We start from the raw sequence: 27,870 nt of genomic DNA on the forward strand, positions 1-27,870 counted from the left end.
TTCAAATGGGGGTCACCGACCCCGTCTAAAAACAAATGCTCTGTAAGGCTACAAATTTATTGTTATTGCTACTTTTTATTACTCCTCTTTCTAGTCAGACCCTTCCCCTATTAATATTCCATATTCTCATTCAAATCAATGCATGATTACTAGGGTAATTTTGACCGTAGCAACCAGTTTGCTGACACTGGAAACTGGAGAGCTGCTGAATAAAAAGCTAAATAACTCAAGAACCACAAATAATAAAAAAGGAAAACCAAATACAAATTGTCTCAGAATATCATTCTCTACATCATCCTAAAAGTTAACTCAAAGGTGAACATATATGATATATATTTTATACATAAGATGGAGTATGCAAACAAATCAGAAACATTTTTACAAGAAGCAACATTTGTGCTAATGAATTGAGTTGTTTATGTGAAAAAATGCTCTTTATGCATTTTATTCAGTCATGAAAAACTGGCTCCAGGATACTCCAGTGCACAGGTGTGGAAATTTTCATTCTCCAGAAGAGTTTGACATGTAAATATTTGGCTTGGCAGCTGTATCAGAAACTAAATTTTCATGCCCTCTGTAAACAATATCCACCTGTGCATGAAAGCCATATCAGTCAATAATATGAAAGGCGTACATGTAATAAAATATGCATTTGTCCCAATAGATTGGTGTCAGATCTTTGATGGACAAATAGCCAGTGCTCATTATACTGAAGAAGTCCTATTTATAATAGTCGCCGCATCCTCTTCAAAGCTGTGACTGCTCAGAGCGTTTCTTTTTTGCATGGCACTTCCTCATCCCCAAAGCAAACTGAAATGAAAAAACAAAAACAAATTAACAGTGAGTTAAATGTACACAAACACTTATATTAGAGGCAGTGGTATAGCTATCAGATTTATTATCTGCAAACCTTATTCAACAATGCAATAGACCAGTGCCGTCCAACTTCTGTAGTACAGAGGGCCAGAATTTTTATAGCCTTGGTGGTGGAGGGTCGATAATCGAAGCCAGTGTTGACCATGCCCTGTTTTTAAACCACACCCACTTTAAACCATACCATAGTTACCACAAGAACTTTTAAGACCATGTCCACATTAATGGTGGTAGCCAGGGATGCACCGAATCCAGGATTCGGTTCAGGATTCGGCCTTTTTTAAGCAGGATTTGGATTCGGCCGAATCCTTCTGCCTGGCCGAACCCGAATCCTATTTTGCATATGTAAATTAGGGGCGGGGAGGGAAATCATGTGACTTTTTGTCACAAAACAAGGAAGTAAAAAATGTTTTCCCCTTCCCACCCCTAATTTGCATATGCAAAATAGGAATCGGATTCGGTTCGGTATTCGGCCGAATCTTTCACAAAGGATTCGAGGGTTCGGCCGAATCCAAAAAAGTGGATTCGGTGCATCCCTAGTGGTAGCACACCAAAAAACAAACAAATGATTGGTGCTCATTGTAAGGATATCACTCATCTCCCATATGTGAAACAAGTTTATTAAGTCATATTAAGACATTCTCTTAAATCCATATGCCTCATCCTCCCCTGTGGATTACACAGCAACCCCCAGCAGATGATTACACACCTTGGGGACCCCTAACAAGTATTTCCAAATGTTAAACCCCAACATGTTTGCCTACCACAGGCACAATATGACACACACTGGGAGCATAGGGCAGGCAGAGTATGGCACACACAGGGAACATAGGACAGGCAGAGTATGACACACACAGGGAACATAGGACAGGCAGAGTATGACACACACAGGGAACATAGGACAGGCAGAGTATGACACACACAAGGAGCATAGAACAGACAGAGTATGACACACAGGGAGCATAAGGCAAGCAGAGTATGATACACACAGGGAGCATAGGGCAGAAAGAGTATGGCACACACAGGGAGCATAGGGCAGGCAGAGTATGACACACACATGGAGCATAGGGCAGACAGAGTATGACACACAGGGAGCATAAGGCAGGCAGAGTATGATACACACAGGGAGCATAGGGCAGAAAGAGTATGGCACACACAGGGAGCATAGGGCAGACAGAGTATGACACACAGGGAGCATAAGGCAGGCAGAGTATGGCACACAGAGGGAGCATAGGGCAGGCGGAGTATGGCACACACATGGAGCATAGGGCAGGCAGAGTATGACACACACAGGGCAGGCAGAACAGTGCAGGAGAAAGGGAAACCTATCAGGACTCTAAAGGTGGTCATACAAGATAAGATCCGCTCGTTTTGTACTGACTTTTAAAGCTTACACAAGGTAAGGAATCACAGCAGGCAGGCTTTCATGTGGAGCCATAAAGGGGGGGGGGGTGAGGGTCGTCAGTTGGACAGCCCTGCTATATACCATAGCACCAAATACAGAATTCTTAATTTTTAAACAATTTGCTATTTCTCTATATCAATAAGATGTTAACTAAAATGAGTATAAATTTGTTTTAATGGCAAAGCTATCCTGTTGGGTTGTTTTCATGTCATTAAGCATAATAAGAGAAAATCTACCTTTTACAATATAAAAACAATTGCTCGGTGACATCGCTTCTGGTTTAAATGGCGTCACTTCCGGCCGGTGAAACGCTTAATGTGTGAAGGGATCGGATAGGCTTCCTGGGTGGGTACGGGTTGGGTTTAGGGTAAGCGGATGAAGAATGGGCACGGGTGTGAAAAAACACAGACCTGCACAGGACTCTACTCTGCACTTGAAACTGGTGTGTTTCCTTCAGAAACACTACTATAGTTTATATAAACAAGCTGCTGAGTAGCCATGGGGGCAGCCATTCAAGATGGAAAAAAGGCACAGGTTACATAGCAGATAGATAAAATACCATTGTATTGGACAGGGATTATCTGTTATGTGCTATGTAACCTGTGCCTTTTCTTCTTTCTCCTAGCATCTTGAATGACTGACTCCATGGCTACAAGCCGGCTTGATTATAAAAACTACAGTAGTCTTTCTGAAGCAAACACACAGCTTTTACCAGCGCATACGAACAGTGAATTATATGTTAATTACTTCAAAACGCTTTAATTGTTGGCATTAGTGAATAAAGTACCCCCTCTTGTAAAATATAAGGATATTATAAGTTACCGAGGAGTTTCATGACCCTATAAAAACACGAGGCCGAAGGCCGAGTGTTTTTATACAGGTCATGGAACTCCGAGGTCCATCACTACTCACCGTTTATAACTGATGACATCACTACTCACCGTTTATAAGGATATAATTTACAAGATATTCATGGCTTTTGTGTATTATATATATATATATATATATATATATATATATATATATATATATATATATATATAAAGCTGCAAAAAGAACCGCACTCACAGGACTTGTTCCAAGTGTATAAAATAGAATATCTTTATTTCGACGTTTCGGCTCTAAACTCAAGCCGTCTTCAGGAAGTGAATATATATATATATATATATATATATATATATATATAAAAATCTGTTTGCTCTTTTGAACAATGGATTTCAGTGCAGAATTCTGCTGGAGCCGCACTCTTAACTGATGCATTTTGAAAATTGCATGTTTTCCTGTGACAGTATCCCTTTAATACACACAGCATCAGAACCTGTGAAGAAAGGGCTTGTATGACATTAGCCTAAAGCTGGCTATACCATAATAAAAACTGCTGACTCTGCTTACTGGTCCCTATACTGGACCCTTGGCACTAAACATAGTCCATATTACATGCTTTCTGACCATGCTAACCAACACAGTCAGACTTCCCTCAGAAAATCAGAGGTGTGTCCAAAGCCCATTCATTTGCATAAAGCAAATGCATGACTCACACTTCTGCAGACAATACGTAACGCAGTTTGCAGAAAGTTTTTCTTAAACCAATAAAATCAACAATGCTGTGGAAAAGTTCAATGTGTTCCACAGAGTTCCCTTCCTCTTCTTTTGCATTGTGACATACGAGGGAATCCTTTGGTTCATAACTTCATGTCTATGTCGGAAATTTCTCTACAGAAGTTTTCTCTTATAATCTTATAACCTTTAAAATGTGCTCCCTTTGCACTTTAAGATGTTGTAGTCATTATACATGAATTTCTGTCAGGCACACTATAACTGCTTTACTCTCCCTAGCTTTACAGCAGAAAATAAGCTGGGGAGCTACTGGAGTGTAGGTGCCTAACGCAGGTTGAGACGCAACATGCTGCATTTTTCCTGCGTTCGGCGCCTACACGCGCCTGTGTGAGTACAGCCCCATTGGAAAAAATGCATCTATTCCTGCGCTCCCCTGCGGCTGAATGCATAAAAACGGAACGCAGGGGAGCGCAGCTACAACCGCTCGTCAGTAAAACCCCTAAAACAGCTTGTGGATAGCATCAAGGCTTGTTGTAAAGAGAATTGTGCTGTATGCATGCAATGTCCCTGTGTAAAAATGGAGTTGGATACCTCGTAACTAACTTTTAGAATGGTGTAGGCCAAGTTTTCCAGACTGCTGAGTTGACTCAAGGTAAAGCCCGAATGAAATTTGAGTGGGAATGATCATTCACAGTCTTGGTTATCCTTTAAATTTAACAGAAAAATCTATTAGGGGTATGTTATTAAAAGTATGTGACCTTGTTATGAGCTTAGGGGACCTGAGCCAATGTCTCATTGAAATGGGGGGGGAGAACAAAAATATGTTTTGAAGATTTCTGGTAGAGACAGTTTTCATATGTTTCAAAGTTTGACTAAAGCTGGCCATATATGTAAAGATCTGATTGGCTGAGGTCACCCTAGTAACGGGCCATTGCTTTATTGTGGCCACCTGGGGGAGGGTCAAACTGGACTGATAGTCTTTTCATCCCCAGGTCAATGATTGGTTTCTGACAGAAAACCATGCACACCCATCAGGAGAGAACAGCATCCTCTTTCAGATGTCGTCCTCACTGAAGGGATTTCAATAGGAATTCAATAGCTATCTGGCCAACTATCAGTCTGGAAGGCTGTCATTTTGGCTTTGTACACAGGCTAGTAAGCGGTCTACTTTGTAGTTAGCAAACACTATTAGCATCTGTATTGCCTGGAAGCAAATGCCCTAAAAAACTCTGCTCTGTAAATATGTATACACCTTCAGCTTGCTCATGTAAAATGGCTGTTTGTATTACTAACATGTTTTTAAGTATGGAGAGGCTTTTAGACATGTGATGAGAAGGTCCTTTGGAGACGGCATTGACAGTGATCATGAAGAGCCGGAATACGAAAAACAGATTCACATTTTCTTGTCCAAAGTATGTAGCACCACCTTGTGGCTAACTGTACCTATAGCTAGCTGGCGTATACTGTATTTCACTTTGAGCCACCTCTGCTTTACATCTAGTGAATAGTGTTGCCCTGCAAATTGCTGAAGTGTGCTTACATGTCATTGCTCCATTAAATTATCAGATTTAAATTATTCCTACATTAAAAGGGATGTTATCACCACGAGTGCAGTGGGCAAAGTGCAATTTTCGTGTATCCACCATGTTTTTTTTTTGGCCACGCAATAGTTTTCCCCCCATGATTCCAGCATAACTGCGACTGTCTGGAGGGGATGTACCTAACCCAATTGCACCAATGAATCAGAACTGACATAGTTATGCTTGTATCTCACCCACTGTGGGAACCACTGTGTATTTTTAACTTGCTTGCAGCCTTTCATTACCCTCCTTGAATTCAACCCAACAAAGCAGAATTCAACAGCCTCACCTGTAGCAGTAAGTAACATCTCTGTCATATGCATCATTTAATAGCACAGTCACCCACTCAGGGACTTAATAATACAGTGAAAAAAAACACATTTATCATCAATGTTTCACTCCCACTGGGACCTCTCGCTCAAGACTCAGTGGGACTGAAAAGTTGAATTTTTGATAACATTTTTAAAGTTTGGTTACTGCACTATGAAGTCCCTGAGTGCATCACAATATATACAGGAAAACTCTGATTTTACATTCCCAGATTTTACCGTTTTTTGGAAATTAATGCCATTTTGTTGCGGCTCATTCAAACAAGCTGTGTTTTTTCTTTCCCGGGGGCATTTAGTTGATTTTTACCCTTATTTGCACCACCTCTTAGAATACTGACTATATATAATATGTGGCTCCCAATCCTGCTTAGTCTCAAGTGTTTTTGTCACAAGTAGTGCTGCATGTGCCAAAGTCATTTCTGCAACATACCAAATTACATAAAATACGAAACAAAACTTCCACCTGATCAGACTTCTATTACAGCAGTTTATGATCCAATTTTGTAGGATGCCACTTGTGCTGTTGCATGACAAGATTTAGTGGGTCAGATAATCCTACAGCCTTTATTAAGAAATAACTTTCCGAAACTCCGATTGCACTCCTTTTCAGAAAAGACGATAGGGCAACTGTCCATTGTGTGGTGCTCGATTTCTCTTCCGTGGCCATCTCCTATAAGGAAGGCAGGGAGGAGAAATTGAGTGCCACACGATGGATCGGATTGCCTTTTCTGAAGAGGAGCGCAAGTGGAGTATCGGTAAGTTATTTCTTTCTTCTCGTGGATGCGCGTGCGGAGTAGAGCGATAAGCCGTACTTTAACTAAAAAGTTGCCTATTTTGTTATACTGCGCATGTGTCTGCCCCGGGAAATTTGAAGAAAGAAGAAGCCGGAAGAGGATCGCTCCGTGGTGCTCGCTGGAAGAAACCTGGGGGCCATTGCAGTTTTCTGCTGATAGGAGCACTGGCCCAGAGTTTCAGGTAAGTCAATACAATCACTTGGGGGTGCCTAACATTTGGCAACCCAAGTGTCAAACGACTTTCCTTCTCCTTTAAAGTAAGCAGAATGTGGAGGAAAATTTCCTGACTGACTTTTTTTTTATGTCCAAGAGACTGATGAAGTGCTCCGCAGTTATCCTCATTACATGAAATTACCTTGCCATCTATTATGGATTAATTACCTCTTTTATATTCGTTTCACGGCACAGAAATTACACATAATAAGGCAGGTAGTTAACATTATATGAACTATGAAGGAAAATAATTAGCGCCAATGTTGCTCAATTGCTGGGTATCACAGAGGCCAGACAGGAGAGCTGAATGAGCTAAATACTGGGCACCCTTCCTTTGCTCATGTTTAGTCTTAATTCTTCAGTGCTCCTCCTTCATGATCGTGCCTTCCGCATGCAAGGTCTTTAGTACATCCCCGCCCTATTACCCCGGAACACTTCTGTTTGGATTCCTAGCATCCCATTCAAATGCAAACGAAGCACATTTGTTCCTTCATAAGATATTCATGACGTTTGGTGTGACTGGATCTCCCTTGGGACAGTGCTGCCAGGCAGAATTCCTGTTAAAGGCTTATTATTCCCATATGAAATGCTGCACATTGTCAGTACAGAGGACTAGGTGTATATTTATACTTTGTATTACTAATTCTAAGCAGCCACAAAGTAGCCCATTTCTGTGGAAGAACCATGAAATCGGTGGGTGTTTCCGCTGCCTAATTTGCACAAAAATACCCTGTTCCTTCAATAATTGCTGCCAGGGTTAATTAGCATTGTTTCAAAAGAAAGCCATTAAACCCCTCTGCAATTTATTTCTTTAATATAAATGGATGGGGGACGTTGATATGTAATTACCAACACTGTCTCCTTACATCTTCCCCCCCCGCCTCCACCCTTTCCAGCAAGTCTTTGTACCCTAATGTCCCCACCACTTTCTGTAAGCAGCCTTTATTTTCTTCAATTGTTAACAGTTAAAGGGATTCTGTCATGATTTTTATAGTGTCATTTTTATTCCTAAATTACACTGCAAATTATTCACTCTACCATGTAAAATTTCATTCCTTACATGAGAAGTGTATTTGTTTTAGTGGTAATATTGGTGTGTAGGCAGCCATCTCGGGTCATTTTGCCTGGTCATGGGCTTTCAGAAAGAGCCAGCACTTTAGCATTGAACTGCTTTCTGCTATTGTTTCTCCTACTCAATGTAACTGAAGGAGTTGCAGTGGGACATGGATTTTTACTATTGAGTGCTGTTCTTATATATCTACCAGGGAGCTGTTATCTTGTTACCTTCCCATTGTTCTGCTGATGGACTGCTGGGGGGGGAGGGTTGGATATCACTCCAACTTGCAGTGCAGCAGTAAAGAGTGACTGAAGTTTATCAGAGCACAAGTCACATGACTAGGGGCCAGAGCTGGGCCAACCCAGCCAGGCGCCCTAGGCAACCTGGCTGGGCACGGCGCCGGCTGAGTGCATGCTCGAGCGTCCATGTGCCAAAGTGCGCTCAAGAGCACATGCGCCAAAGTACGCTTGAGCGCGCACGCACCAGAGTGCGCTCGAGTGCACATGCGCAGAAGCGCATTATTACCAAAAAATATTCATGGCAGTCGGGGAGAGACGGGACCGGACAATGGGGTAGGCGTCAGATCAGGTACGTGCTTGGCGCCCCCCCAGCTTTGCGCCCTGCTAGGTGCACCTGGAAACCGACAATATGTTTGCTCTTTTGAAAAATGGACTTCAGCGCAGAAGTCTGCTCTAGCAGCACTATTAACTGATGCATTTTGAAAAAAACATGTTTTCCCATGATAGTATTCCTTTAAAATAACAGTATGGCTGCAGGATTTGCATACAAGATACAGTGCAAGGATTTTCTTTAATGGGAAGCTAAAACTGCCCTTTAAAACTGTTCCTATGGGTTTCTATGATGCATGTAATGCTGGGATATCTAAATGCTGCATCTTGTCTCAGATTCTGTCACTGTTTAAGTTTTGACTGTGACAGGAGACTGACCAAAGGTGCTGCACAATAGACTGTTGCAGCCATTTCTGCTACTGAGAGGCCATCATTTTTCAGTTGCCCCAAAAATTGGATTAGATGGGCGATTTTGACTCTTTCACAAAGGCAAATGTCAACCATTTTGATTGAAAATATAAAATGGTTTAATTTTGTGTGTTTACGTAAAGGTACTCTCACTCACATTTTTAAAGGGAACACAAACCCTCCCTTAGGATTCTATATGGTGCAACCAGCCCATAGACATACAAGGATCCTCCAGTAAGAATAAGTTATCTGGCTAAGAAAGAGAACATACACTAATAATTTCATTAATTCACTGTTTGTGAACTGACTGAAAAATAAGTAGGGACAGTCTCCATCTATCCACAACCACAAAGATACAGGCAATAGTACACAGATTTTTTTTAGTAGTACACCAGTAACCCCAAGAGCATTCGTCTTAGATAGACTTGAGTAAACAAGTGAAGATATTGGGGCATGTTCACTAACATTGGAGATAAATATCTGGAGAGATATCTGGAGATGTTGCCCATGGTAACCATCAGTCATATATAACTTAGAAAACAAAAGCAAAGATCTGATCTGGTTGCTATGGGCAAGAACTCCAGAAATCTCTCCAGATATGTATCTCCAATTTAAACATGCCCCACTATTGTTTGCAGCCAGTTGCAAACTGAACAAGAGAATGTTCTAGAAGATATCGGGGGTCATTTACAGTGCAGGGTGCAAACAAAGGCCTCATTCCACCATTTTACATTTTGCAAAATGACGCCGGCCTCTGCTCTCCATTTTGAAGCCTTGTTGCTTTAAGTTACCTGCCTTAATTTAGCTGCAGTACAAGTACAGCTCCCTGTGTTCTTCAGTACGTTGCATGGCAGCTCATTGCGTGCATTTCTGATGTGTAAGCAAACAGCTACTCCTCCCACGTGCACCTCAGGAGTCTCATGCTATATAACACACCACCAGAATAAAGGTGAAATGGAGCAGCAGACAGATATCATTTATGTCCATGTAATTCCTACATCTAAGTTAACGTATGCCCCAGCTCATAGAGCATAAAAACAAACTTACTATTTTGGTCATGAAAACAAGAGAGTAAAGTAGGAAAGGCAAAACTTTTGTTGGACCTAGTAGTATAAATACAATGAGTGACCTCTGGAAGTGGTGTTTTTTGCGGAATGTTGAGGGAGTTGGCACTGTAAGGCCCGGCATACAGAACTCATTTTAGGACATCCTCCTGCAAAATACCTGTCCTCTATGTGTTGTCCTATGGCTTAGGAATGCTGCATCGGGTGCTTTTACCGTCACTCATCCTCCAAATCTGCAGTCATTCCTCAGTCCTCTACCCTATCTTCTCAGCTGTCGAACTCCGCCTTAAGGTGGCCATACACGGGCCGATAAAAGCTGCCGACAGACCGAGTCGGCAGCTTATTGGCCCGTGTATGGGGGCCCCCGACGGGCTTCCCCGATCGAGATCTGGCCGAAAGTCGGCCAGATCTCGATCGGATGGGATTAAAAATCCCGTCGGATCGCGGCCGCATCTGTTCGTTGATGCGGTCCCGCGATCCGACCGCCCGTTTGGCGAACGCTAGGATCCGATCGTTGGGCCCTAGGGCCCACGATCGGATCAGCCCGATATTGCTCACCTCAAGGTGGGCATATCGGAGGGAGATCCGCTCGTTTGGCGACATCGCCAAACGAGCGGATCTATCCGTGTATGGCCACCTTTAGTCCTCTTCATTCCACCCTCAGTCCTCCGCTCTCTTCCCTCAGTTCTCCACCTCCCGCCCTCCCTGCTCAGCCCTCAACACTCATCCCTCCGCACTTCGCCCTCCCCCATCAGAACTCTATTTTTTTTTTTAACTTCCGCTTTTGTATTTGGCGCCATTTTTCACAGCCAATAGGTGTCTTTGGTTTTGTGAGTGGACCTCTTTGAGAGAGGAGAGCGGAGGGCTGAAGAGGTAAAGAGAAAGGCTGAGTGCTGAGGAAAGAGGGTAGAGGGCTGAATGAAGAGGGTGGAAGGCGGAGGTAAGAGGGCTGAAGGTGTAGGACTGAGGGAGGAGGGCGGAATGCTGAGGGCAGAGTTTGTATGGCTGAAAAGAGAGGGTAGAGGACGGAGGTATGACTGCAGATTTGGAGGATGAGTGACGGTAAAAGCACCCGATGCAGCATTCCTAAGCCATAGGACATCGCAGGAAGGACAGGTATTTCCCTGGAGGATGTCCTACAATGCGTTCTGTACCGGTACCTAGGTTGCCACTTGACATAAATACAGCCCTGGGTCTTGGTTAAGCAATCAACTCCTAGCATACTGTAACATTCGAGTTATAGATAAGCAACATCAGTGCTGGACACAAAACATCATTGCTAATAAAAAAAAGAACTTTATGTACACCCAACTGCATATTATTTTTTGTGCAGTCTTACTTAAAAGCATTAAACCCATTTCCTCTAGCTCCACACACCTAGCAGCACTGAATCTGTCATTTTGATGTGTGATATGAATATGATACTAGACAGCAAAGCTTTAGTGCTAATTACATATGATAAATAATGGTTATTGGTGGTGATTATTCACCTTGTAGAATTCTCTTGAATCCCCAATAAAGTGTGGGAAGCCGTTGCAATTGAACAGCATCTGGCCAGGCACAAGGTTCAGATTTGTGAGTGACAAAGAAACCAACAAAGATTTGAAAGAATAGGGTGATACATCTCAATTAAAGCATCCTTCACTGAGAAACCTGCCTTCTCTATGCACACTTATCTCACTGGACCTTCAGCATTCATCTCTATAAACCGGAGAAGCTTCTGACATTTTGGCCCCCACCGCTAACCTTGTACTTACCTCCTGCTGGGCACAGACCAGGGAAGGGTTACAATTGTTCACTTTAACAGCAGAATGTCTCCATTTAAATACAAAAAGGAATCAGCTTTTAGAAATGTCCTGCTTTCCCTTTGTTTTCTATTGCAACCCATTGGTGATCCAGAGCAGTATTAAAGGAATTGTTCAGTGTAAAAATAAAAACTGGGTAAATAGATAGGCTGTGCACAATAAAAAATGTTTCTAATATTGTTAGTTAGCTAAAAATGTAATGTATAAAGGCTGGAGTGATTTTATGTATAACAAGTCAGTCAGAAACTACTTCCTGCTTTTCAGCTCTCTTGGTTTACACTGACTGGTTACCCTGGCTACCAGGCAGTAACCAATCAGAGACTTGAGGGGGGCCACATGGGTCATTTCTGTTGCTTTTGAATCTGAGCTGAATGCTGAGGATCAATTACAAACTCACTGAACAGAAATGTACCATGTGGCCCCCCTTCAAGTCGCTGACTAACTCAGAGTTATAGAGCTGAAAAGCAGGAAGTTGGATTCTGGCTGTTTTATTAGTCATCTGTTCACTCCAGCCTTTATATATTACATTTATGGCTAACTAACTATATTAGAAACATTTTTTATTTTGCACAGCCTATCTATTTACACAGTTTTTATTTTCACACTGAACTATTCCTTTAAGGGTGGTCAAGCCCCACCACAAAGGACTGCTTTTACTTGTGTTTCAATAAGTTGTAAAGTAGCAAATATCCTATATTATTAATTACTGCCTGAAATATTTTGTGAATGGTACATAAGACTGTAATTCTTGTCTGCACAGATAAAGGCAGGTAATGTTAAACTGGGTTTCCTCTACAGATAAAGTCACCTCATCAGAACTCTGGATGCCTGTGTGTAGGAAGCATATGGCAGATTGGTGGCTCAGGCAAGTATAATTCATCTGTAAAACACAAGGGAGTAAATAGCCAGGCAGCCCAGTCCTACAGATTCAGTAAAATACATACACTCCACCGATAAGTCTTCATTGATCTTGAAAACATTGCACAATGGTGGGCAACAGTGGGTAGCATTGCTGCCCTGACGTGCTGGGCTCATATGTTTCAGGGCAGTATCTGCAAGGAATTTTATATTCTCCCTGTGCTTGTGTGGGTTTCATTCAGACACTCTGGTTTACTCCCACACTCCAAAAACATGGAGGAAGTTCCTTAGAGCATCACTTCACTAAACTGATGTCAGTGATGTGTATCTGTAAAATACTGCAGAAAATTAAAGTGTGAGTGTGTGCCAAGTACAAGTGCAGTTTTGTGGCCAAAAAACATGGCTGCTGACCAATAAATAAATGAAAAAAAGTACAGTATATCATTAAAATCAATGAGTGTGGGGTACTCATATAAAATGAATTCTCTCTTTAAAAAGCTGATCATGTTATAAGCCCATTATGCATCGTAATTTGGGCAATTTCTAGTGTTCTTATCACCATGTTTTTTATCCTGTGAGCAAATTCAGCTTCAAAACTGCTACTGTGCTATGGCTAAAAAGTCCATCAATTCTTGGAAAACCAAACATTTCTAATTACCAAAACATAATGGGGCTCATTTATTAACAGCACAGCAATAAAAAGTGTGCAGTGGTCTGACATTTGCCCAGCGCATGCGCAGCGCACCTTGTAGAATTCTCTTAACAGTGCGATTTGTGCGCTAATGTCGACGCAGACAGGTGCAACATGTGAAACTTCGTTTCAGCTGTCGCAATGCTTATAATAAATTATGCGCACAGGAAGATACCGCAAAGGTAAGGCTTAGTTGTGCTCATGTATGAATGCGCTGCTTTAATTAGTTGCGTCACATATTGCGCATATTGCGTTCACTTAGATGCATCTGCGTTTGTTTCTGTGCTAATATTTGTTTGGTTGCAAAGGTGTTTAGCCTACCTGATACGCTTAAAGGAACCTTGGTCAATATAAACATGTTGGGGGGAAGGCGTGGTTAATCTGCACTTTACAGGGGTTGTTCACCTTTAAGTTAACTTTGAGTTAAACATCCCCACCAACAGCAGCCCCATTGTATTTGCCAGAACCCAGTTTAGCAGTGTGGCTCTGCACACAGGGGCGTAACTATAGAGGAAGCAGACCCTGCGGCTGCAGGGGGGCCCAGGAGGTATAGGGGCCCCATGAGGCCCTAATTCATATAAAATTTCAATAAATATTGGAGAAACAAGTCAACCACAAAACATTTTGGGGGCCTGAAAAATAATTTGCTGTGGGGCCCAGTAATATCTAGTTACGCCACTGTCTGCACACATATATAAAATTCTCTTTCAAGCAACATGAAACGCAAAAATGTGAATGCGCATTTTGGGCAGGAATGCGCATTTTGAAGAGCGTTACTATTACGCCACGAAGAGGCAGTTGTAAAAATTGTGGTGCTGTTGCCCAGGTGCAGTTTTGCACATATACAGGTGCAAATCTGCGACGGCCGCAGTGCAAGCACAATTTAGCCACGCCCCTCACAACCACGGCATAGTTTGCAACATAAATGCCCAATCTTTTGCGCAAAGCGCATAAACAAAACCATCGCAAAAGCTCTGTGTTATGCGCAATATCACGCAAAGATATTGTGATCCCGCTCGTGATGGCGCAGACAATCTTTTGCGTCCACTTATGCGCTGCTTTGATAAATGAGCCCCAGCGTGGCTGGTAAAACATAGCAGACCAGCGATCATTCTAGAGCAGTTAGAAAGATGGAAGCAAAAAGGATGATCGGATAACGGTTCCCTACATTTTTAGGAGGAAAAGTATATTGAACCAACCCATATCTTGGCAGACTGCACAATTTTAAGAACAGATGAGGTTACAAGTCACCTACCATTATATCTAGGGAATGTCCTTGCTACTTTGTTAGGAGCATGAACTTGTGCATTACAGGAATGCAGATATTTCCAATGTTATTTCAGAATCGTAATTTAGAAACTGTTCTTTTGCTATTGGAATCAGTATTTTTAAAGGGGTTGTTCACCTTTAATGTTTTGTATGCTGTAGACAGTGCTATTCTGAGACAATTTGCAGTTGGTTTAATTTTTTATTATGTGTGTTTTTTGGGTTATTTAGCTTTTTATTCAGCAGCTCTCCTGTTTGCAGTGTCAGCAATCTGATTGCTAGGGTCCAAATTACTCTAGCAACCCTGCTTTGATTTGAATAAGAGACTGGAATATAAACAGGAGAGGCCTGAATAGAAAGAGGAGTAATAAAAAGCAGCAATGACAATCTGTAGCCTAACAGAGCATTTTTTTTTAGATGGGGCCCATTTGAAAGCTGGAAAGAATTATAAGAAGAAGGCAAATAATTCAAAAACTATAAAAAAAAGAAAAAGTGAAGGCAAATTGAAAAGGTGCTTAGAAATGGCCATTCTATAACATACTAAAAGTTATCTTAAAAGGTGAACCACCCATTTAACCGCAGAAAACCATCAAATGCTAAAACTGGGCTGGTTGTTGCACAGTGCAAAACTTCTTATCTACTACACTTGTTCTCATATTATTATTGCCCATTGGATTGATTGCTGCAATACAATTACGTGGCATCAGTGACTTACCTACACGATACAAAAAAATGCATTTAGCCCCTCCAGTGTCAGAATGGCCAACTGGGGTAAAGTAGATTATTTTTGTGGCCACTGACTCCCTCTGGGAAAGTCAATATACATTATTTTCTTCTTACCGATGTCCTGTGTTCTGCCTGGGGACCCTAAGCCAATGTGAATTTGCTACTCATCAATTAGAGCACAGCAGTATGATTTAAAGGGGTTGGTCACCTTTGAGTTAACTGTTAGTATGATGTAGCGAGTGATATTCCAAGACAAATTGCAATTGATTTTTATTATTTATGATTTTTGCGTTATTTAGCTTTTTATTCAGCAGCTCTTCAGTTTGTAGTTTCAACAATCTGGTTGCTAGGGTCCAATGTACCCTAGCAACCATGCATTGATTTGAATAAGAGTTTGGAGTATGAACAGGAGAGGGCCTGCATGGAAAGACAATTAATAAAAAGTAGTAATCACAACACACTTGTAGTCTTACAGCGTATTTGCTTTTAAAGGGGAACTATCGTGAAAATGAAAATATAATATTGGCTTCATCATACTGAAATAAGAAACTTTCTGTACCATTTCTGAAATAATCAAGTTTATCTTCACTATTCCTCACTCAGCATCTGTTTCTCCTCATTCTGTCTCCATTCAGGGGTTGGGTGTCAGATTGACAGTTAGATCCAATATATGTTATAGGGGGCTCCTTTTGCCTAGAAGATGTATTAGAGCTCACTTTATTAAAATCACCAGAAATCAGGTCTCTCTACATGCAGAATTTGTGCAAAAGGCAGTTATTTTGTTAGATTTTATTTGTACTGGAAACAGTTATTTGAGTGAGCTCTAATACATCTGCTAGGAAAGGGAACCCCCCCTATAAGATATATTGGATCTAACTGTCAATGAATATCTGACACCCAACTCCTGCATGAAGACAGAATGAAGAGAAACAGATGCTGAGAGAGGGATAAACTTGATTATTTCAGAAACAATGCAGAATATTTAATTGTATTGTATTAAAAAAGTTTCTTACTTCAGTATGAGGAAGCTTATATTAAATTTCCATTTTTGCAATAGTTCCCCTTTAAATGGAGTCAGTAACCCCAGTTTGAAAGCTGGAATGAGTCAGTAGAAGAAGGCAAATAATTCAGAAACTATAAAAAAAATAAAATAAAATAATGAAGGCCAATTGAAAAGTTGCTTAGAACTGACCATTCAATAACATACTAAAAGTGAACTTAAAGGTGAACCACCCCTTTAAGGAATGAATATGAATGAAAAACGATTTTTTGTTATTTCATGAGTGAGGTAGATCATTAGATTATCAGTGCACAGATAAAGAGAAGCCAGTATGCAAGCAAGTTGAATGATTAGCCAATATTAGGCGGGTACTGGTATCAGGCTCTCTGGTGAGCCCCAAGTGCACCAGCCTAAGAGCAGAGACACACGGTCACATTCCGGGAAATTAGTCGACTAAACTCCCTGAACTGCCTTCCCGCTGGCTAGAATGTAAATCACCGGCGCGATTAGCACTCTGGTCGCTACGGTTTCCGAAGTCGCCTCACGAGGAAACTTCAGGCATTTTCGGAAAATGAAGCGCTCCCAGTGCCATCCCGCCAGCGATTTACATTCTAGCCAGCGGGAAGGCAGTTCTTGGAGATTAGTCGCCCCGAAGAAGAGGAGATTTGTCACCGAGTGACTAATCTCCCAGAATCTGACCATGTGTCTCTGCCCCAAACACTGCCCCATTCCTGATTCCACTGGAAAGAGGACATATTTAAACTGTGGACCCCTGCTCGTCCGCGGTCAGTATTTTATTTTTGACCCTGTGTGGTATCAAGTGTAGAACATGAAAGAAAAGCCTTATTTAGCTGAGCATTTCCCACCCACACACAGGCTGCCACATAATGTTCTCTGCCTAAAGCTGGCCAAACATATACCAATAACATTTTTAATCACATATGCTGGCTGGATGATCCTGGCTGGTATCTCTTTATCAATTCCCCACGTTGCAGTGGTGCAGTGCATTGTAGGTGAGGAAAACACCAAGTGAAAGTCAGGCACACTGTGTATGGCAACTTGTATAGTATCTGTCCCTTCTGCCCAGGGGTCAGTGGGTAGGATACCACGTGGCATGAACCCATCTATGGCTGATTTAGTCTCCGATTTCAGGGGGTTGAACATGAAGGAGAATGCAACAGGCCAGAGTGAGAATAGAACAGTTATAATACACAAAAACCATGAACATCTTGTAAGTTATATCCTTATAACTGTGACTAGTGATGTCATCAGTTATAAACGGTGAGTTCTGATGTCATTTGTCACATGACTCACTAAAACATGTGTATTGTAATAAATAAAGTACCCCTTGTTGGAAAATATGAGGATATTGGAAGTAACCTCAGAGTTCCATGACCTGTATAAAAGCACTCGGCCTTCAGCCTCATACTTTTATATGGTCATGAAACTCCTCGGTGACTTATAATATCCTTATGTTTTACAACAGGGGGTACTTTATTCACTATATATGCCACAGATTAAAGACCTTCGAGTCAATTCTTACTGTCAATTCTGATGTAACACATGTAACATCCCCAAACACTCAAGTGACAGGCAAAAAACAGCTTTGATTTTTTATTTTCTCTTTCCAACTTTTAATTTTCTCAAAAAGACTTTTGATAGGATAAATTCCTGACCAGCAGCAGAATACAAACACTAAATAGCAACTTTAAAAGTGACGTGTATTTTCCTCTGGCTGAAAAAAAAAAATGCTGAAGCGCTGAAAATGGCAGTTTTTTTTCCTTTATAACAATAATTAAAGCAATTAAAACTTACAAAAAAAAAACCTTTTATAATATATACAGTCTGAGACTGAAGCACCTGATCAGTATATGTCTAGATTTTCAATCGATTTCCTTTCGCCTGCTTATGGGAGGTGTGTAGCAGCTTTGCAGTGAACCTCGACCATGTGACAGGTATTTAATAAAAGGTACCATCAGCCAATCGGAGATCCAGGTTTAAGTGCATTCCCATTGCAAGCTGCAAAGCTCCGCGTGGACAAATTGCCTTTAATGTTACAGAAATATATCCTTAACTTCCAACTTCAGCATAGTAAAAGAAGTTATACCATAATAGTCATAGATTTTCTTTCCTTTTTGTGGCAAGGACACGAGGAATCAGTGATAAATAAAGCAGTCCAAGGTGGTTTCAGGTTGAAGGACAATGGCAATGAAGGGTGGATTCAGAAAGGTAAGCCCCCACTTTGGTACAGTCCAGACAGCACACTAGGTTGCTTGTAGTGTCAGATGCAGCCAAAAGTCTGTCAACGAAGGACCCTGGTATGGGATGTGGTGCCGACAGGGAAATCATATGGTAAAGAAAACGCCCACGGCTTTGCCTTGACTGAGGTCTGTTCTTTGCCAATCTCTCGTAATCATGCGTGGCACATTCATATATTTATATTGTATGTATTTGTTTTTTTTTATTTGATTTGTTTTTCTCCCAGGGTGGTGCAGAATGTGACAGAAATGGGGTGGCGTTTGTCAATCCTCCCAGTGAAAAATATTAAATATCAAGATAATAAAATAGATATTTCTATACTGTACAAGGAAACCTAGTGCAAGACAAGATGTCACCTGTGGTGGCCTTTGAAGTATCCTCTAGACCACGGCATTGTGGGCAAAACAAGGCACTTCCTAAAGTGTTCTAGTTCAGCTTGTAATCGCTCTCTCTCCGACGCCACTTTTTGCTTCTGGCTCATCAAGTCCTGTGGGGGGAGATGCACACAGTGTAAATAGACTGAAAAGCTTGGTGTGCCAATGAATCAAATTGACTGTTTACGGATATAGAGCTGGAAATTAAATACACTCATGAAGCCAAAGACATGTTGTCAAGCAGAATAAAGGAATCCATTTTGCCTGCACTTCTCATTGCTCTTTCACATGCTATTAGAACACTGCTTACTAGGGATGCACCGAATCCAGGATTCAGTTCAGGATTCAGCCTTTTTCAACAGGATTCAGATTCGGCGGTATCCTTCTACCCGGCCGAACCTGCATATGCAAATTAGGGGCGGGGAGGGAAATTGTGTGACTTTTTGTCACAAAAGAAATGTTTTCCCCGTCCCTAATTTGCATATGCAAATGAAGATTCGGTTCGGTATTTGGCTGAATCTTTCTCAAAGGATTCGGGGGTTCGGCTGAATCCAAAATAGTGGATTCGGTGCATCCCTACTGCTGACTGATCTAATAATCTACTTTAGCAATGGTCCATGCACCTTTCCAGCATAGTGGAACTTTCCACACAAAAGCACTACACTTTGTTGTTTTTGCAAACTATAACTAGAAGAGACTGCACACTCACGTATGCTCTTAGTCTCTGAGGGAGCGCTGTAAAGAAAGAGTTTAATATACAGGCCCATCACTTACTGTCATGCGGTGCGACAACTGTTCAGCTGTCAGACTCAGGTTATAGTGCTGGGTTTCTAGTCTTTTACACTGCTTCTCCAGAACCTGTCGTTCCAGGTTTTGTTCTGCAAAGAAATAAAGAAACACTATTTAGTGTCAAATCATATACGCCACAGATATATAGCAACCATTAAAGTCAAACTAGGCACATAGGCCTATCAGGGCCTAGAAAGAAAGCTACTTATCATCAATAGGCCTACACACTACATCACAATTGCCTTGTTATACAGAAAGGAAAAAGGTTGGACAGGCAAAGCGGTAATGGGTGTTCGCCCTCTAGAAATGTGTTCACCAAAGCTAACATTTTTAATTCTAGACGACAGGTGTGAAAAAAAGTACATGTGTCAATTTGTACATGTGAATGCTTGTGTGTACAATAAGGCACAATAATCAAATACACAAAAGCACAGTTGCTTCTGTTGGTTGATGCCTAGTGGGAGGGAAACCATTTTAGAGTTTTAGACACAGCATCAGTGCCAGGCAATGCCGGCCGGGCGCCCCAGGCAACCCCCGCTGTCAACATTGTGTCCCCCCACGTGGCCGTGCAGAAACGGGCCTGTGTCAGCACACTTTGACGTCAAGAGAGCGGCACCCACTTAAACTTTTTTCAGTGGAGGACTAGGGGTAGGATCCTAATGAGGTACATGGCGCCCCAAGCTTTGCCCCCTAGGCACGTGCATCTTCTGCCTACCCCTAGTTCTGGCCCTGCTTAGCATGTTGTATATAAAACGTGCACAAAATGTGTACAAAAGCAGTAATAACATTTTGGAATCCTAAACTAAAGTGAAAGCATAGAATTGGCTTTGAAACAGTTGGTAGGCGCATATATATATATATATATATATATATATATATATATATATATAGATATATAGATATAGATATATATAGATAGATATATATAGATAGATATATATAGATAGATATATATATATATATAGATAGATATAGATAGATATATATATATATATAGATAGATATATATATATATATATATATATAGATAGATATATAGATATATATATATATATAGATATATAGATATATATATATATATAGATAGATATATAGATATATATATATAGATATATATAGATAGATATATATATATATATATATAGATAGATATATAGATATATATATATAGATATATATATAGATAGATATATATAGATATATATAGATATATATATATATATAGATATATATATAGATATATATAGATATATAGCAACTAGAAGGCATTTTAAAGTAGCCAATATATAGAAAATGGTTAGTGCACAAAACCTATATTTGTTTGCATAAATTGCTCAACAATCTATTCATGTATGGCAACCCTACCTACCTAAGTTAATCTACCTAGCTTCTCTGGAAGCACAAGGGGCCATAGTTTGGGGCTGCAAGCGTTCATTCTATCAAGTTTGAGCTATCGGCTAGGCAGTGATGTGATTGCAAACAGCATTTTTACAGCATCCCGATGCGCTAAAGATAAAAAAAAATTAAAATTCTGGGGCTTTAGTTTGTTTTGCTCCATAACCTGCATATTTGGAGCTTTTAGAAATAAGGAGAAAAACACTGCTGTTTTAGGCAGCTACCCACTGGCTGTTTTATATAGAATGTAATTTTATATACACATACATGTGGCATTCACCCCCATCACTCCAGAAAAAGTTATTCTCCACAAACAAAACAGCAGTTTAGCATGGATAGGATCTCAACAATGAATTGATCACACTGCTAATGAACAGTAAATATTAAGTCCTACCAGGCCCAGACTGGCAATCTGTGGGTTCTGGCAAATGCCAGAGGGGCTGCTGTACGGCTCCATAGAAAGTTACCATATAGTGGGCTGTTTGGGCCTGTGTACTTGGAATGACAGGGCCTATTTTGACTCCCAGTCCAGGCCGGAGTCCTACCACCTTTTTTAAATTTAGCGCAGCAAACCCCAGGCAGGCTTTTGTCACATAACATAACGAAGCAGAATAAATCTCTTGATATGCAAGTCTCTCCTCCCTGAAATCTTTAACTGGATTTTACGGAATTCAACCCAGCGTCACCACCTACTGAAAGAGCAAAGTTGTAGTAACAGGTTCTACTGATTGTGAGGCAATTTTTTTAGGGGTATATTTGTAGTTCTACGATAAATTAATTTTTTTTTTTTTTTTTAAAGAAATGCACACTTACCTTCCACATGTTCATGATAGGCTTGGAATATTGCCTCAATCCCCTGCCACTTAGGTCTGGGTGGCTCTTCTTCTTCCTCCTCTTCTTCATCAGTTGTTTCTTCCTCAGTACTGGTCTCTTGTTGTGCTTGCAGGTGCCCTACTACTGCCTGTCCCGGCACTTGCTGCCCGTTCTGACGTGGTGCGGTTGGCCGGCTGGAGTGTTGCAGTTCAGGAATGTTATAATGAACAGAGGCATCTGGTTTGTGGTTCTGTTCTGCACAGTGAATAGCTGAAACTCCTGCAAACACACGTTTACAATAAGGTTTACACCACTGCATGAATATCACTCAAGAAGACAGTACTTAATATCTGATTAAAATTATATACTTGTACAAAATAATCACAGTTACTAATACTTTATCCATTCACTAATAGATTCAGTCAAACTGTATTAAATTAGTATTAACATCTGCTCTTACCTTTGTGCTTCTGTAGGGCTTTCTGTGTGGACTGTAACACAGACTCATGAAACTGGTGTGCAAACTCCTCAGCTATAAATGGCCCCCAAGACTTGCTTCTTCCATTCACACTCTGAGGTGGTGATACAGTGCTCTCCTTTGGTGGCTTCCCCCGTACAAAGTTCAAGATACTTAGACTCCTTTTTGCAGGTATAACCTCACTTTGCTTTGGCTTCTCTGTGGCTGGTGCACCTGAAGCAGCTGATGGGGCAGCAAAAGGCAGAGGAGGGACCTTAATGGGATCCAAAGGCTTTTTCTGATCTGATGGACAGGCTTCTGGAGGATTTACTGGCTCTGGTAGTGGCACTGTGCCTGATGTGGAAGGAAGGGACGGTGGTCTGTCACACTCTACAGAAGCCTGTGATGCCACCTGTTCTTCAGAGACTGCCACTGAAAGAATATGACAAAATATTAATAAAATGTCTGGATATAATTAATGAGCTTGGTGGAAACAGTACAAAGCTAAAACATTATGCTACATTAGTTTCTGTATAAGTCAAGCAATGCAAAGTGTTCAAGCTTTACCTCCCATCTCTGGCAACGGACAAATATATGCAAACAGTATGGCAGCTTGAACATGTGACAAGTAATCTACTACATACACAACACAAGAGTAGTTCACTTATTGGTTGATATAGATCATAGAAAATGCATGCACTACCCATAATATTTGTTTATGCTCAGTGTGTCTGGATTAGACCTTGCAAAGTTTTCAGAATTACTGGGATAAGACTGCACTTACGCAAAGATGCCTATTATGCAAAAGATAATGCCCATTACAATTTGGTGAGTATACCAATGAATATCTATTTAAAAGTGCAGTGTGATATGGTTGGCTCTTAGATTATTGCCCTTGCTGGACAGTGTCCACTGCTTTGACATGCCTTACCTGTGGGGGGGGCAGGAGGAGTGTGACATTGGGGTGCAGTCTTGGATGCCTCAGCCTCTGATTTCTTCTGTTTAATAGCTTCTAGCATTTCAACCAACTTTTCTTTGTCTGCAAATAGACAAAAAAAAATATATTCCACTTAACTGGTGAATATGTACAAGCTTGAACTGCATTGCAGAGGGCAACGAGGCACTAGTACGTAATCCTTTACATGTCCACACAGGAGTACAGTCAGCAAAATAAGTATAAATCCTATTCTCAGAGAAACTAAATTAAAGGGATACTGTCATGGGAACATTTTTTCAAAATGAATCAGTTCGTGCTGATCCAGCAGAATTCTGCACTGCAATCCATTTCTCAAAAGAGCAAACAGATGTTTTTATATTCAATTTTAAAATCTGACATGGGGCTAGACATATTGTCAATTTCCCAGCTGCCCCAAGTCATGTGACTTGTGCTCTGATAAACTTCAATCACTCTTTACTGCTGTACTGCAAGTTGGAGTGATATCACCCCTTCCTTTTTCCCCCCCAACAGCCAAACAAAAGAACAATGGGAAGGTAACCAGATAGCAGCTCCCTAACACAAGATAACAGCTGCCTGGTAGATCTAAGAACAACACTCAATAGTAAAAACCCATGTCCCACTGAGACTCCTTCAGTTACATTGAGAAGGAAAAACAGCAGCCTGCCAGAAAGCATTTCTCTCCTAAAGTGCAGGCACAAGTCACATGACCAGGGGCAGCTGGGAAATTGACAAAATGTCTAGCCCCATGTCAGATTTCAAAATTGAATATAAAAAAATCTGTTTGCTCTTTTGAGAAATGGATTTCAGTGCAGAATTCTGCTGGAGTAGCACTATTAACTGGTGCGTTTTGAAAAAAAACACGTTTTCCGATGACAGGATCCCTTTAAGGGAATCTGCTTTACTTCCCCAAAAATATATTTAGAATCAGTTAGTTACCTAATTTCAAATAACATTTTCTACTGTTTTTATATTACAGATCATCCTTTTTGTCCCACCTATAGGTTAAGGAATCCCTGGCAAAAAAAGGCAGAAAGACTAATTTCCTAGATAAGACTTCAAGAACACTGCCAAGGATCGGGATGCTTTACTAACAAGGTCTAAGTAAAATCTTTATACCTTATAGCAAATATATAGACAGCAGGCAAACTTTGAGGTATAGCATGTTTCATCTGGTTATGAACGTTTTGTCTCACCTCTCCGTCGTTCAGCACTGATATGTGCAAGGTCAAAGAATGTAAGAAATTTTTTCTTCTCCTCTAGATTTGGGCTCTTGTTGAGATCATCAGGGCTAAACCTTGTTGAAAGAGGGGAGTGCGGTGGTGGAGTCTGCCTCTTATTCTGCACAGTTGGTGGCGACTGACTCCTCTCTCGGAGCATTCTCCTCCTCTTTCTTCTTTTCTCCTGCAGAAGTCGTTCTCTATCTTGCTGAGTTGTAAGGCCAAAGATCTGAAGGAACTCCACCTTCTGTTAGAATAGATACAGAGTTATGCTGCTCATCAGCTCAAGAGTCACATGGTAGACATGAAGGCGGTTGCAAATGCTATTCTATGACTAGAGCAAACATCATTATGCAGGTATAGGATCCGTTATCTGAAAACCAGTTATCTAGAAAGCCTGTACCATAGACTCCATTTTATCCAAATAATTAAAAATTATTATTTTTTCTCTGTAATAATTAAACAGTACATTGTACTTGATCAAAACTAAGATATAATTAATCCTCATTGAAAGCAAAATCAGCCTACTGGGTTTATTTAATGTTACATAACTTTCTAGTAGACAAGGTATGAAGAGCTAAATTAGGGAAAAGACCCATTATCCGGAAAACCCCAGGTTCCGAGCCTTCTAGATAACAGGTCCCATACCTGTAGTTTCTTAAGATGAGCCCATAACAATGTCATGTCCTGCTCAAGGGCAACTCTTACCTCAGAAGAAGTATCCAGTTTAAGTGGAGGTTGTTCTGCCACACGGCGGAGATGCGCTCTCACTTCCTCCTCGTCACTTTCATCATAGGAGTCATCAAGATCATAGTAATAACCTTTAGAAACAGAAAGGCCACATTAGCCAGTATAACTGTAATTTTAAGCATAAACTCAGCTAAATTCACCAAATGACTGCCTAGCTCTGACATCCGCAACATATCCCTTTACTGCTGAAAACAATATGGCAACACCTGCTGAATAGTGTATAAATAAAAACCATCAGAAGAAACAATATTTTGAGCAAACAAAAAGATTTTTTTACCTTTCTCCCTGGCTTCCTTCCGCCTTCGCTCCTCTAGATCTAACTTGCTGACCAGCCTTCGGTGTTGTTGCAGGAATTCATCATACACAAACATTGGATCACGAGTCCTTGATGGGGCTTGACGATATGACGTGCTGGGCTTGTGATGCAGGTTCACCTCAGCTGCTTGTCCAGATTGTTGGAGGGAGGTCCTCTGCTGATTCAGAAATGTTTGAGTTGACTTTTCTAGCTCAGCTAAGAATGGAGTATGCGTGTAACCTGCATGTTCCATGGCTGAAGACTCTCTTTGTGATTGATACTTCTCTGCCAACTCCCTTCTCCTTGACAACTCTTCGTCTTCCTGTTGGTGCTTCTCAAAACAAAAGGAACGCTCTACCTTAACTGGAGGCAACGTGTGTCGGTTAGGTTCATAGACAGTAGCAGTATGATTATGATTTGGCAGGGATTCTTGGCCACGGCGGTGCTCTGTAGAGCTTTCCATGAGTGAGACAGGGTTCCACAGTGAAGTTGGAGGAGTGTGCTGCAGAGGTTTAGGGGAGATAAGTGGTGGAGGACCTCCAAAATGCTGTAACTGCTCTCGGACAGTGACCTCACTGCGGCCAGGTATGAGTCTAAAAATGAAACATTGCAGTATATTTTATAACCTAAACTATTTAAAAATGAAGTCAGAGTTTATTAAATAAAGAGTTTTATGCACAGTGATCTTATGCCCCCAAAAGTGCCTCTTCTCCTGAATAAATGTCAATAACCTGACCAGCATTTCTTCAAAACTTAGACCTTCCATAAAGACCTTCTCTATTTTAGCAACACTTCTGCTGACTGCCATTGCTTGCTACAGCGAAAGGTGTCCATATACGTATAAACGTTGTCATCAGCTACAAATGTTTTATAGGACTTTTCACTTGCCCCTTAGGAATTACAAACAAATTCAATCACAAGTTCAAATCATTTTACTATGATTACCTGATATTTTCTGGCCTACTTTCAGTCTCCAATTCGCTAAGAGGTCGCCCTCCAATGTCCAACTGCTGATCCAGCACTTGCTGACGAAATTCTGAGACCTGGTACTGGCGGTCTTCCTTCTCCTGTCTGAGACAGCGCTGCCTAGATAACCATTTTTCCTCTTCCTGTGTCCTCTGGGCCAGAATGGAGGCTGCTGCACTGTTGTTGGGTGGAGTGAAGGGAGCATGATTGGAAATGAGGCTGGGTATAGAATGCTGCGTGCCCTGGGGTTGCTGTATAGGGTGCTGGACAAGCTTAGAAGATGGGATAGCGGATTCCTTCAGCTTCTCTGCAAGATAAAAAAAAAATAAAGTTTTGGCCTCTAAGCTATTCAGAAGACCATCTTAGGACATAAGGGACTACTAAATTGCTCCATCTGAATGTAACCATTTTGCCATCAGAAAAGTGCAATGCGATTTTACCTGCAAGTGAAAATAAAGCTTCACCACAGTTATGCAGAAGTATATTTCACATCTCTCTATTCTCTTACGTAGGATTTTTAGGGGTGTGTGCATGTGTAAATAGAGTAAACATTGTTTTTCACCCTTTCATAAATATGCAATATAATGTGAAAGCTGTCATATACCCCAAAATATACCTATGACAGTCAGGGTCATTTTATGTGTCACAATATAAAAATACGGATATAGACACGCAAGAACATGGATCAGGTCACCATGTCAGCTGCAGAAAGAATGTTCTGCATAAGTCCACTGTACAAATATTGGTTAAAAAGTTGAAGCACGGCAAGTTATTAAAATATACCTTTGTAATGGAATTAAAAGCAAAAAGGCTCAGCATTCAATGTACCCATTTGGAGCAGACAACCTACCATGTCTGTTTGAGGTGGCCTGTTCAGCAGGTTTTGTGCGCTCGTCTTGATGACCCCTGAGTGGATGGACCTCTGATTCAGGCAGAAATTGGTTCTCTATACTTTTCATGAGGCTGGCCTCCTTCTCTTTCAATCTTACGCGTTGTCTCTCCATTTCCCTCTCCCTTTCACGTTCCTTCTCTCTCTCCATTTCTTTTTTCTCCCGCTCCCTTTCCCTCTCACGTTCCCGTTCTCTCTCACGGTCAGCTTCTCTCTCTTTTTCTCTCTCCCGCTCCCTCTCTCTTTCTCGCTGCCTTAGTTCTTCATCCATTTGAAGCCTACAGGATCAAGCATAAAAATAATGTCAATGTATATTTTTTTTATTTCCCCAAAATGCAGGTGCACCTCAGCAACCTTTTAACTTAAAGCCACATCTCTTTACATGGATTAAATGTATATAGTAAAATGTGGCTGCAAGGACTTGGGTTAACATCTGTGAAAATGGTGATGGTGAATTTAACACAGAACAAGCCAGTAAGACTATTTATCTTATCAAAAGCAAAAAGAGTTCCA

The 27,870-nt window shown here is 41.0% G+C and overlaps 1 protein-coding gene and 1 long non-coding RNA gene across 11 annotated transcripts in view; both read right to left on the reverse strand.

Moving 5' to 3' along the window:
• Positions 1–316: 316 nt before the first annotated feature.
• On the reverse strand, positions 317–2,726 carry LOC121393265. The gene is made up of 2 exons (XR_005960924.1): positions 2,515–2,726; positions 317–810 (listed from the first exon to the last, which is right to left on the reverse strand). It is a non-coding gene; the product is annotated as an uncharacterized LOC121393265 (long non-coding RNA).
• Positions 2,727–17,796: 15,070 nt separating this feature from the next.
• gse1.S (Gse1 coiled-coil protein S homeolog) overlaps positions 17,797–27,870 on the reverse strand; it is a 311,558-nt gene continuing 301,484 nt past the window's right edge. For 9 of the 10 annotated variants that reach the window (XM_018240435.2, XM_018240434.2, XM_018240436.2 and 6 more), the window contains 10 exons: positions 27,319–27,635; positions 26,448–26,775; positions 25,485–26,095; positions 25,166–25,278; positions 24,434–24,704; positions 23,214–23,321; positions 22,286–22,714; positions 21,826–22,104; positions 19,603–19,706; positions 17,797–18,941 (listed from right to left, as the gene is read on the reverse strand). In XM_018240435.2, the coding sequence (XP_018095924.1) occupies positions 18,807–18,941; positions 19,603–19,706; positions 21,826–22,104; positions 22,286–22,714; positions 23,214–23,321; positions 24,434–24,704; positions 25,166–25,278; positions 25,485–26,095; positions 26,448–26,775; positions 27,319–27,635 (2,695 nt within the window). In that variant the 3' untranslated portion in view covers positions 17,797–18,806. 10 annotated transcript variants of the gene reach the window in all.

Source organism: Xenopus laevis, chromosome 4S, assembly GCF_017654675.1.
Source record: "Xenopus laevis strain J_2021 chromosome 4S, Xenopus_laevis_v10.1, whole genome shotgun sequence".
Taxonomy (NCBI): Eukaryota; Metazoa; Chordata; class Amphibia; order Anura; family Pipidae; genus Xenopus; species Xenopus laevis.